At 47.2% G+C, this 9,645-nt stretch overlaps 1 protein-coding gene across 2 annotated transcripts; it reads left to right on the plus strand.

Annotated features, from left to right (window-relative positions):
- Nucleotides 1–409: 409 nt before the first annotated feature.
- On the plus strand, nucleotides 410–9,532 carry LOC310746534 (tetraspanin-4-like). 2 transcript variants are annotated; one of them, XM_083580410.1, is made up of 8 exons: nucleotides 410–560; nucleotides 3,097–3,176; nucleotides 3,929–4,120; nucleotides 4,757–4,831; nucleotides 5,748–5,849; nucleotides 6,235–6,363; nucleotides 8,168–8,251; nucleotides 9,036–9,532. In XM_083580410.1, the coding sequence occupies exons 2-8, from the start codon at nucleotides 3,108–3,110 to the stop codon at nucleotides 9,102–9,104; spliced, it is 720 nt and encodes a 239-aa protein (XP_083436536.1). In that variant the 5' UTR covers nucleotides 410–560; nucleotides 3,097–3,107; the 3' UTR covers nucleotides 9,105–9,532. The 2 variants fall into 2 exon arrangements, with proteins under 2 accessions (XP_083436536.1, XP_083436535.1); XM_083580409.1 differs by lacking the exon at nucleotides 410–560 and adding an exon at nucleotides 1,140–1,182.
- The last annotated feature ends 113 nt before the right edge of the window (nucleotides 9,533–9,645 follow it).

The raw sequence follows: 9,645 nt of genomic DNA on the forward strand, positions 1-9,645 counted from the left end.
ACCCTGAGACCCAGTCTCTGCAAGCGTGTTTTAACTCCTTCCCTTCTGCGGGGGCATAATTTGGAAACGTCTCGAAAGCAGAAAGAGAAGTTATTCTCCAATTCCATACAAATCTACTCCGAAGTAAGTCTCATTGAGTCCAATAGGACTTGCTGTACTGAGACAGGAATGGAACAAAATCCTGAGCCACACGATTCTGATGTTAATGCGGTACAACCGAGTCGCTTTTCATTGTCCTTTTTTGCGGGGGAGGGGGAATGTTTAAAGAAGAACGGGGGTTCGAATCCGACTGGACGTCTTTGTCTCGAATAGAAACCCGTTTCCCTCCCAGAGCCCCCTGGGCTCCTCCCCACAGTCTCTAACACGCCCCCCTATTACTGCCCCCCTTTCTCCCCTCCCATTTCCTTCCCCCTGTCCCGTGCTGGAATTTGCTCCCCCTCCCTTTCCATCCTGCATCCCATCAGAGGACAAGCAACTTGGAAGAGGTCTAGGTGTCTGGGAGGGGGGCTCCCGCCCCAAATCCGCACTCCCGCCCCAAAGTCTCCTGCCCCGAGACCAAGGTGAGGGGCGCACGGAAATGAATTTAGAATGGGGGGGGGAGGGATGTGTCGAACCAGGGATATTTTGAAGGGTATAAAAAGCAGGAGGAGACTCTCTCCTTGGGGGGAGGGGATGATTTCTGCTGTATTGCAATATTTTTCTGGGTCCCATAGAACTGATTCTGCCCACCCTAAAGTCTCTTACTTGCAAGATCAGGGGGGCAGGGAGAGATTTGGCAGCTGTAGTTAGTTAGTTCCCTCCAGAGGTATTGGTACTTTGTTAAAAGAAAGACGCAAGAAAGAGATCCAAAGGCTCCTTTCATGTTATTTTGCTTTTCTCCCCTTTGGTCCCCCCCCCCCCGCTTTAGGGAAATAATTGAAGGGAGAGCGGGAATGGATGTGCGTTTTAAAAGCCCATCACAATTTTATGGGTTATTTACTGTAAGGAATATATTTTCGACCAGTTCAGATCCGGGAATTTAACATTCTTGTTAAATCCAGAAGAGGGTGGGGGGGAGGTTTGGATCTTGAATTGGGAAGGTGGGTCTGGAAGGTGGGTTATGTTTTATTTCTACAGAATGGGTTTTGCTGAAAAAATGGAAAAGGAACTCTGTCATGAGTGGCAAAAAGGCAAGGAATGAGGGTAAGGGTGGGGTGGGGTAGCTTTAGCAGGAAAGACCTACAGGGTGGGGAGTGTTTGGCTAAGGAAAACTTGGCAATTTCTTTTTACGTGGTCTGGGGATAAACATTGCCCGTCTTCTTTCTCGCCTTCATGTACCTTCATCTTCAGTGCACATGATAGAGGGATGTGTTGCCCTACAGGAAATCTGTAATCTGGGCCTGGACAAGGGGACTTTCCCACCCCCTGTTCATTTGTTGTTTATTTATTTAGCTTTCCCTAAATCAGATAATTTACCTGCTTTCCCTCCACTTCCTTAGCCGCTTCGTCTGAAGGGGGTAAATCAACGTTTTATGTATTTCAAGTTATTTTCCTAAAAAATAAAATTAAACAGTGTTATACTCTTAGTTGTTTTGATACTTAAAACATGGTGCGCTCTCCATTTAAATGGGACAACAAAATAAAATAAAACAGTTCCCAAGCTTGACCGCATTCATAATTTTTATTGCAGTAATTTTCAAGAGGAGGTGGGAAACAGGCAAACCTTTAAAGTTGAAAGTACATAAATACGGCATTGTTCTTTTTAAAAAGCAGAGTATATGAACATTGGGAACCAAAAATAACTCCCTCCAGATGTCCAGAGGTTACGATTGAAGGTTGTTTGTGTTTGTGGGGAAGATTTTGCCATTCTCTTGATAGGCCTCTCAACTTTTTTTGGCTGTTAGGGAGCTGCTTGAATTCAAACTCCCCTCAGTTCTGCCTGAATACACAGTTCCCTTGCTACTGGCATGATATAGAAAGGACATAAGGGGCCATTGCTCCTAGGCCCTGCCCCGCAAAAAATCAAAACTATGTCTAATCTTTGTTCAGAAGCATCTTTATTTCTGACCAGCCTACTGATACTGCACACTTTAGAAGCCATAGTGAGACAGGGCTGTGTAGTGGTTATCTTCAGGGGCTATCTTCAGGGAGAGACCTGAGTTCAATTCCTACCTCAGCCATGAACTTTTGGCCAGAACTTAGCCCAGCCTACCTCACAGGGGGGTTGCCAGGATGCAATTGGTGAGAGTCCTTTAGCCACCCTTTGCTTTTTGAATAACACAAACCAAAATTTGTACAAAATTGTACAAACCGATGTGCCAGGCCTGAAGGCCATAGCCACTAACTTGTTTGATTTGATTAAAGAGGGTGGTGAGCATTTAAAATTTTCAGTATGTCCAAGAGACGGTCTTTAAACGTTATGTAGAATCCACAATACCATTTCTAATGCTAACCAGGTCTTGACCTGCCCATCCTCCCAGTTAGGCCTAGGAATTTTACCTCGGCCTGTTCGTTTGGGGTCTCCCAACTCTGAAATGCTCGTTTTTGTTTGAGGAAAGGCTTCCTTTCATATAATTAGCCTAATCACAGTTTGGCTGAAGTGGCACAGGGGGAGAAAAACACACGTTTCTCTGAATTTTTTCAGTGAGAGAGACTTCATTTTATTTCATATTGTGTGAGTGACACTGAGTAACTCCAGCCTAGTAGTTCTTAATTATAACAGTTGTATCCTGTTACTCCTCCAAGGGGATCAAGGTGGCATACATAGTTTTCCCTCTTAATTTTTTTTTATTATTTGAATTTAAAGGGAATAAAATATGAAAAACCCCAATAAATTGCTTGTGGGATCCAAGCAGACTTTTTCACCTTCCCTCTCCTCCTCTCTCTAGCTCCCTTGCAGTCCCAAGCCCCACAGAGCAAATTAGGGGAAGGGGAGGAAGCTGCAGGGGAGAGGAGGGTAGAATCCTGTTGCATGGACAGCTTTGGATACATCACTTCATTGTTTTCATAGGGGACCAGGATTGCCTATGAATTTCTGCCAACTGCATTGTAAATGCTCATGTATGAACGTTCCAGAATCACAGCATGTTGTTTTCTTTTGCCCCCCCCCCTTTCCAGACACATTCACCATGGGGGTCAGCCGCGGCTGCTTGCTGTGCGTTAAAGTGAAGATGTTCGTCTTCAACCTCATCTTCTGGGTGAGTTGCAGCGGTTCTATGCTCCTCCCCTCAGACAAGGTTGTGTGAATGTCAAAAAATTCTTCATCGGATAGCCTTTCCATCTACATCTGACCTGGGGCCTCCCAGGATTAATGGGAAGGGCTTATGGGCCTGTTATTGATGGCAGGACATTTCTCTTTTAATAAGTAAGAAATGCAGCAAGTTGCCTTACAGGCTTGTAAGGATGAACAAGATGGAAAATGCATTTGTGTGTTAAAACGCTGTCATTTTATAGCAAACCAAAAATCTGCCTGTAGACTGCCTGAGAGACCCCACTCTCCACTATTGGCTGAACCGCTTGTGATGTCACAGAAGTTTCATCGGCATTGTAACGGGCAGGGGGGTGTCAGCAACAGAATGTTGACAGCTGCTTTATTTGTTCCAATAAAAACTTGGCACAGGATTGGGAGTCAGGAGGAACTAGATCTTGTTTGTAGGAAGGGGCTGAACTGAGAGCGTTTGTGGCTGGTGAGTGGAGACTCAGCCGATGATCTCTTCCATAACAGCATCCTGGACGGAGGTGGGGGGGAGGTGGTACCACCAGAGGTGGGGAACCTCAGGTCATGCGCATCTCTCCAGACCTCTCTACTTGACCCTCAGGACTCTGCCCAAGCCACACCCCTCACTAGCCTTGATCTTCACCCTCCTCTGGTGATTCTACATGCCTGGCATGTGTCCCCAAACAGTGATAATAGCTCTTCTTGGTGTGAGCTTGCCTTCTCTCCCCGTAGCTCGGCGGCTGTGGGGTGCTCGGCGTGGGTGTATGGCTGGCTGTGACCCAGGGCCGCTTTGCCACCTTGTCGTTCTCGTTCCCGTCTCTGTCGGCAGCGGGGCTTTTCATGGCGACTGGAGCCATCATCATGGTTGTGGGCTTCCTCGGATGCTTGGGGGCAGCCACAGAGCACCGCTGCCTCCTACTGACGGTAAGAGGTATCTCTCCACTGGGTGTTACACTGTGGGGGGGCGGGGCGGATGGGGCATGAGTGTGAGAGACTCGGATGAAATTGGTGCAGAGGTGTCTAATGAGATCTTCGGTCGGGGAAGGTGCCCGGCAGAGAAATGGGCAACTGACTTAATTCAAAGCAGAGTTTCTCTACAGAACCTATGTTAAATTCAAGAATGCTCAGCCCTGCTTTGGAGCATAGGCAGAGTGCAGGCATCAGTAGGAAGCAGAAAAGTGCATTTCTGAGATGCTGTGGACAAGATGGGGTCCAAGAGGTGCATTTTTCTGTGCATAAAACCATTGGTGGCAGTGACATAACTTCGCTTGTGGGCCATCTTGCTTTAGATATGTAGTTGTTTTCAATTTTTCTTCCTGATTGTGACTTGGCTGGCTGGCTTGAGCGATGCAGAGCTGTGGGTTCTGCATATATCTTTCAGCCATGCCAGTGATCTCTGCTTGCAGTGCCAACTTGTGGTATTCATTCAACTGTGGATGGCTGGGAGGAAGGAGGGCACACTTTGTTCAGAGATGCACATATCTGTAAACACAAAACTGTGTTGTATGAGGCTTTCTCCTTCTCCCTGGGATTGCTGATCTGGGTATCTCTCTTCCCTAGTTCTTCCTGGTCCTCTCCACCCTCTTCCTCCTGGAGCTGGTTGGGTTGCTGGTTTTTGTCACCTGTAGGGACAAGGTAAGGACCTTCCTCACCCCGTATGTAGAATGAGGATGGTGAGATCCAGTTCATTTGGGCAACCTGCAGTCTGCAGGCCACATTCAGCCATCACAGGCCTGCAGTGCAGCCCCCGCCCCTTGCCACTGCTGAGTGCACACTCTGATACAAGATAGTTTACTTCAAGATGCCTTTATAATACTGGCAGCTCCCTGTAGCTCCCGTGCTCTTAACAGATGCGTGTGCAGAGAGGAAACTGATTCAAACTATGAGCCTGTCCCGATTCTCGTGGAATGAGAAGAGTCCATTGTATAGACCTCATGAATCATCATCCTGCACCTCCCCACCACACCCCATATACTTCTTCAAACTTTGGGGTCTGCCAAGCTTGCTGATACCTTCCACTTGTTAATGGATGGTGCCATTTTTGGCTACATTAGGATCTACACTCAGACATTGAGTTTGCTTGTATCATGTATACGGAACAGTTGCAGTGTGGATAAAGTTATTTGAGTTACATGCTTTCTTAAGATAGCAGGTTTTAATTCGTCCTTGGAATTTGGAATATTGCACCATTTCATTTAGGGTGGTATCTTCCAGAAAGAGGTCTGGAACCCACGGAATTAGGAAGTGAGGTAAAAGAGAATGGAAGTTCAAAAAAGAATGGGGGCTGGACTTCAAACTGTTGGAGTAAACTACTTGGCAAAGTCTCCACCCCTAACTTGAACATTGGAGGGCTTCTCAATACTCCTCCGGTTTGGAGAAGTTTAGAAGAAAAATGGCAGGGCAGGGTTTCCACCCAACTTTGAATAAGCACCATGAGGGCTGTGTTCGCCCCATCAAGCCGAAGTCACAATCTAGTCTCTGCATCACTCTTACCATCACACACACAGGTGCTGCTGGTCCATTGGGTGTGCTTATTTTGTCCTTTCTCTAGTTTGATAGATATGCCCAGTCCAATCTAAAGGAAGGACTTCAGCTGTATGAGACAGAGGGAAATGTGGGTTTAACCAGAGCATGGGACGTTGTGCAGAATGAGGTGAGTGTTACACACACACACACACACACACACACACACACACACACACAAGTTTACAGTACTTCCAAATGGTCATCAGCCACATCCTAGCAAATTCAGTCTGCTCAATTAAAGCTGATTTTGAGTTCTTGTGCAACAAACCCACTTCCCTAATAGACAGGGATTTTTTTTTGCAAGAAAGAGGTGGGGGAAAGGCAGTAGGAAATTTGGGATGGCACTTTCATCATGCATTGCCATCTAATCTGCCCACAAACAGGTCATCTGGAAGAGAATTTAGAGAGCTAAGAAACAGCCAGGGAGATTTCCCCCACGTTAAGCATCCTCATCCCATTTTGGAAGAGCACCCCCCCCTCGTGTGAGACTGATTTCTCCCCTTGCTTCCCAGTTTCGCTGTTGTGGGGTGCAGAACTACACAGACTGGTTTGAGGTCCGCAACAAAACGTGGGTTCCCGAGTCCTGCTGCTTGCAGCAAAGTGACATCTGCCAAGTGGACAGCGCCAGCTGGTGGAAGGAGGTGAGACGGCAGCAGGAGTTGCCCTCAAGGAACAGAGAATCCCCTACGGCTGTGGGTTCCAAATTGGGCTGTCCACTGACCCCCCCTCCAGGAATGCTTGTGTCCTGAGCAAGTGGCAAATGGCTAAATGCAGGGTCCGATTACCAAGGCTGGTCTGCACTAAAACCCTCCAGCAGACCTCTTTCTTGGAGCTGTTGAGGTTGAGAGGGCCTTTGACACTCTGTCCTGCGACAAAAGTATCAGCTTCTGGCTTTTGACTGTAGATTCTCATCTCCCTCTCTGACTATACACCACACTCAAAATTACTTGTGTGCTGTTCTAACTTCATGGCTTATCCCAGTGAATCTTGAGAATTGTCACTCAAGGAGGTGCTGTCTTTAACATTTTGTGCATTAAATGTTGAGCTGTCTCAGGAAGGAGGGAATGATGAAACCAGAGGGGGAAGGGGTTCCTAGTCTTTGGTGGTCTACGGACCAGTGCATGACTTTTATGAAGCCCCCAAAAATTTCAAGACTAGCTACTCTGTGTGTCTTCTTGCCGTTAGCAATATGCAATAAGACAGAGAGCCTTTGTGGATTGCTTTTCCTGAGGAAAGTGGCCTAGCCCAGTCCTCCTCCTCTGTTTCAACCCAACTGAGTTTTGCTGACGGCTGCAGTGAAGTCTTTGATTTGCTTCATTAATGCTGCTTCTCAAAGCTGTCGTGTTAATTTAACTCATCTTTTTGTGAGACTTTCTTGCTCTTTTTTTTGAGCGGGATGGCATATCTGCTTTATGATTTTTAAAACGTCAGGTTGTTTACACTTAAAAGTCGCTAATGAGAAGCAGGCTATAAATATATTGGGGAAAAACAACAACACCTAGTCCAGGCTGTAGTATGGATACATCCAATTTTATTTAGTTATCTTCCTCCCTTCCCCAATATATTTTACTCTCAAAAGACTTACATAAAAGGAGAGTGGCAGTCAGCCTATTAGCGTGACCAGTTACCAGCCTGGGTTGCTGCAGTTTTAACAATATAGGCAAATTAGGTTCAGAAAAGAGCACTGAAGATGACCCGCTGCATGGAAAATAAACCTGGGAAGAAAGGTTGAAGGAACGGGGTATGTTGACAGGCTGAGAGGGGTGTGTGTGTAATAGCCTTCTTTGAGGAGAAGTGCTGTCACATAAAGCAGAGGCAGGGAACTTCAGGGTCAAATGCAGCCTGCCAGGCCTATCTGTCTGTTGAAATTTCCCTCAGCCTCATCCCTCACTGGTGCTGCTTCGTATCTAGAGTGGTTTTGCCTGACTGTAGTACGTCCTTGAACTCTCCTAATGCCTGTTGCTTGTCTGGATGGAGGACAGAGAGGGGTGACTGTGCAGAAACCAGTCTACTTACTGCACAGTGGTAAAATTTACCTTCACTCCTTCACCCATCCTAGCCTGCAGCTCCCAGCTAGTTGCCAAGAAGAAAATGCAGCCCTCCTGCTGGAAAGGTTCCTGATGCAGAAAGAAAGGCTTGTTCACTTCAGCCCAGTAGATCAGAAGGGGGGAGACTTTAAGTTATAGGAGCTGATTTGGGCTGAATATTCAGTTTAATACTCAACCCAAATATTCAACTGATTGATGGCAAGCGCAGTTCCACAATGGAACAAATGATCCAGAGTTCCTACTAGAAACAGCTTGCATGTTAAATAAACGTTAGATTAAATGGAAGACGACATTTTTTTGGTGCACAAGAGTGTGATCAACCCAGATCGGAGGCACTGCCTCTTCTTGCCAGCGCTCTCTGGTGACCATGTTTGTTTTGTGCTCTATTCCCCTAAAGCCCTGTTACGAGAAGGTGAAACGCTGGCTAGGAGAGAACATCTCAGCCATGGGCATCTTTGCTGCCTGCATCATTGTTGTCCAGGTGAGCAGGAAGGAACAGCCATGGGAGGGGACACGCCTGACCTGAGCAACTGCTGAGGCCGCTCTGGTGCAACAACGCATGTGCCACCCATTACCATCAGCAGAAGAACAGAAGGTGGGGTTGTCTGCAGGGGACCACAGAATAGGATGCAGCTAGGGCAGGAATTATTTCCAACACTGGCCATGGTCCCACAGGGAGTAAATAAACTGGCAGCAACATGTAAACTGGTCCAATCTGTGCTTTCAAAAGGCATCCCCCTTTAGGAGAGAAGACTGCCCAAGAGGATGGTTTCCTGACTGGGAAAAGACCACATAGAAGCTGCCCCTGCCACCTCCAGTTTGTACAAAATGGGTCAAGAAGCAGGGGACTGGGAAGCCAGAAGCCAGGGCATTGGCTCATTTGTAGAGTCTACGCAGTTAGCCAATATGGGGCCTTTTAGAAGTTGTGGACTACAACTCCCATCAGCCCCAGGCAGCATGGCCAGAGGTCACAGGTGATGGGAGTTGTAGTCCAAAATATCTAGAGGGCAGCCCATTGGCTACGCCTGGTCTACACGGACAGGCAGCAGCTTTCCAGCCTTTTAGACAGCCCTGCTTGGAGATCCTGGGTGGTTGGACCTGAGACCTTATGCTCAGCCTTCCTACATTTTAGAGGCAGCAGCGAGGATGGGAGTTCAGGAGGCAGCATCCTAATTCCAGTATTGTAAGGAAGTGACATGCTGGGCTGGGACTCTTCTGCCCCCACTTTTTTTGTTGTCAGTCTGACCTGATTTATGTCTCTCCAGGTCTTGGGCATCGTTTTCTCCATGCTGATGTACTGCCAGGTGCGGCGGGCGGAGAAATACTATGACTGAGCCTCATCATTCTTCATGCCTCCGTCTTTGTGGCTCAAAAGCAGCACCAAGGGGATTCCTAGCTCCTTTAGGGCACCCACTTTCCCTTGCTTCCTCTCCCTTTCGCTTTCTTCCTTATTTGAGAGTTGTAGGCCTCTTGCTAAAGACCATCCCTGCCATTAGGCTCGTGCCATATCTGCTGGGAGAGGAAGATACCCCCCTTCCTTCTGAAGGACCTCGTTTTTTGCTAAATCTTTTATTGTGCGTACCTCTTTTCAGGCCTAGAGTGGGATTATATTTCCTTTCACCATAGCCTACATAATCCCCCATCCCACCCCTATATTTTACATCGTGATCCTGACACCTACCCACCCTTTGCCCTTCAATCTTGTTGCTTTTGTATATAACAGAACTATACCAAGCACCAATAAAGCAATTAATCCCTTTCAGTCACTCTATTTATTTCCTGCTGCACATTTGTATTTTAGGCTAGGGATGAAGAGTGACAGCTGCTCAGGGTTCTTCATGCTAACTCTCCATCAGCCCAAATGGCAAGTGAGGC

The sequence above is a fragment of the Podarcis filfolensis genome (assembly GCF_964270895.1).
Source record: "Podarcis filfolensis genome assembly, chromosome: 13".
NCBI lineage: Eukaryota > Metazoa > Chordata > Lepidosauria > Squamata > Lacertidae > Podarcis > Podarcis filfolensis.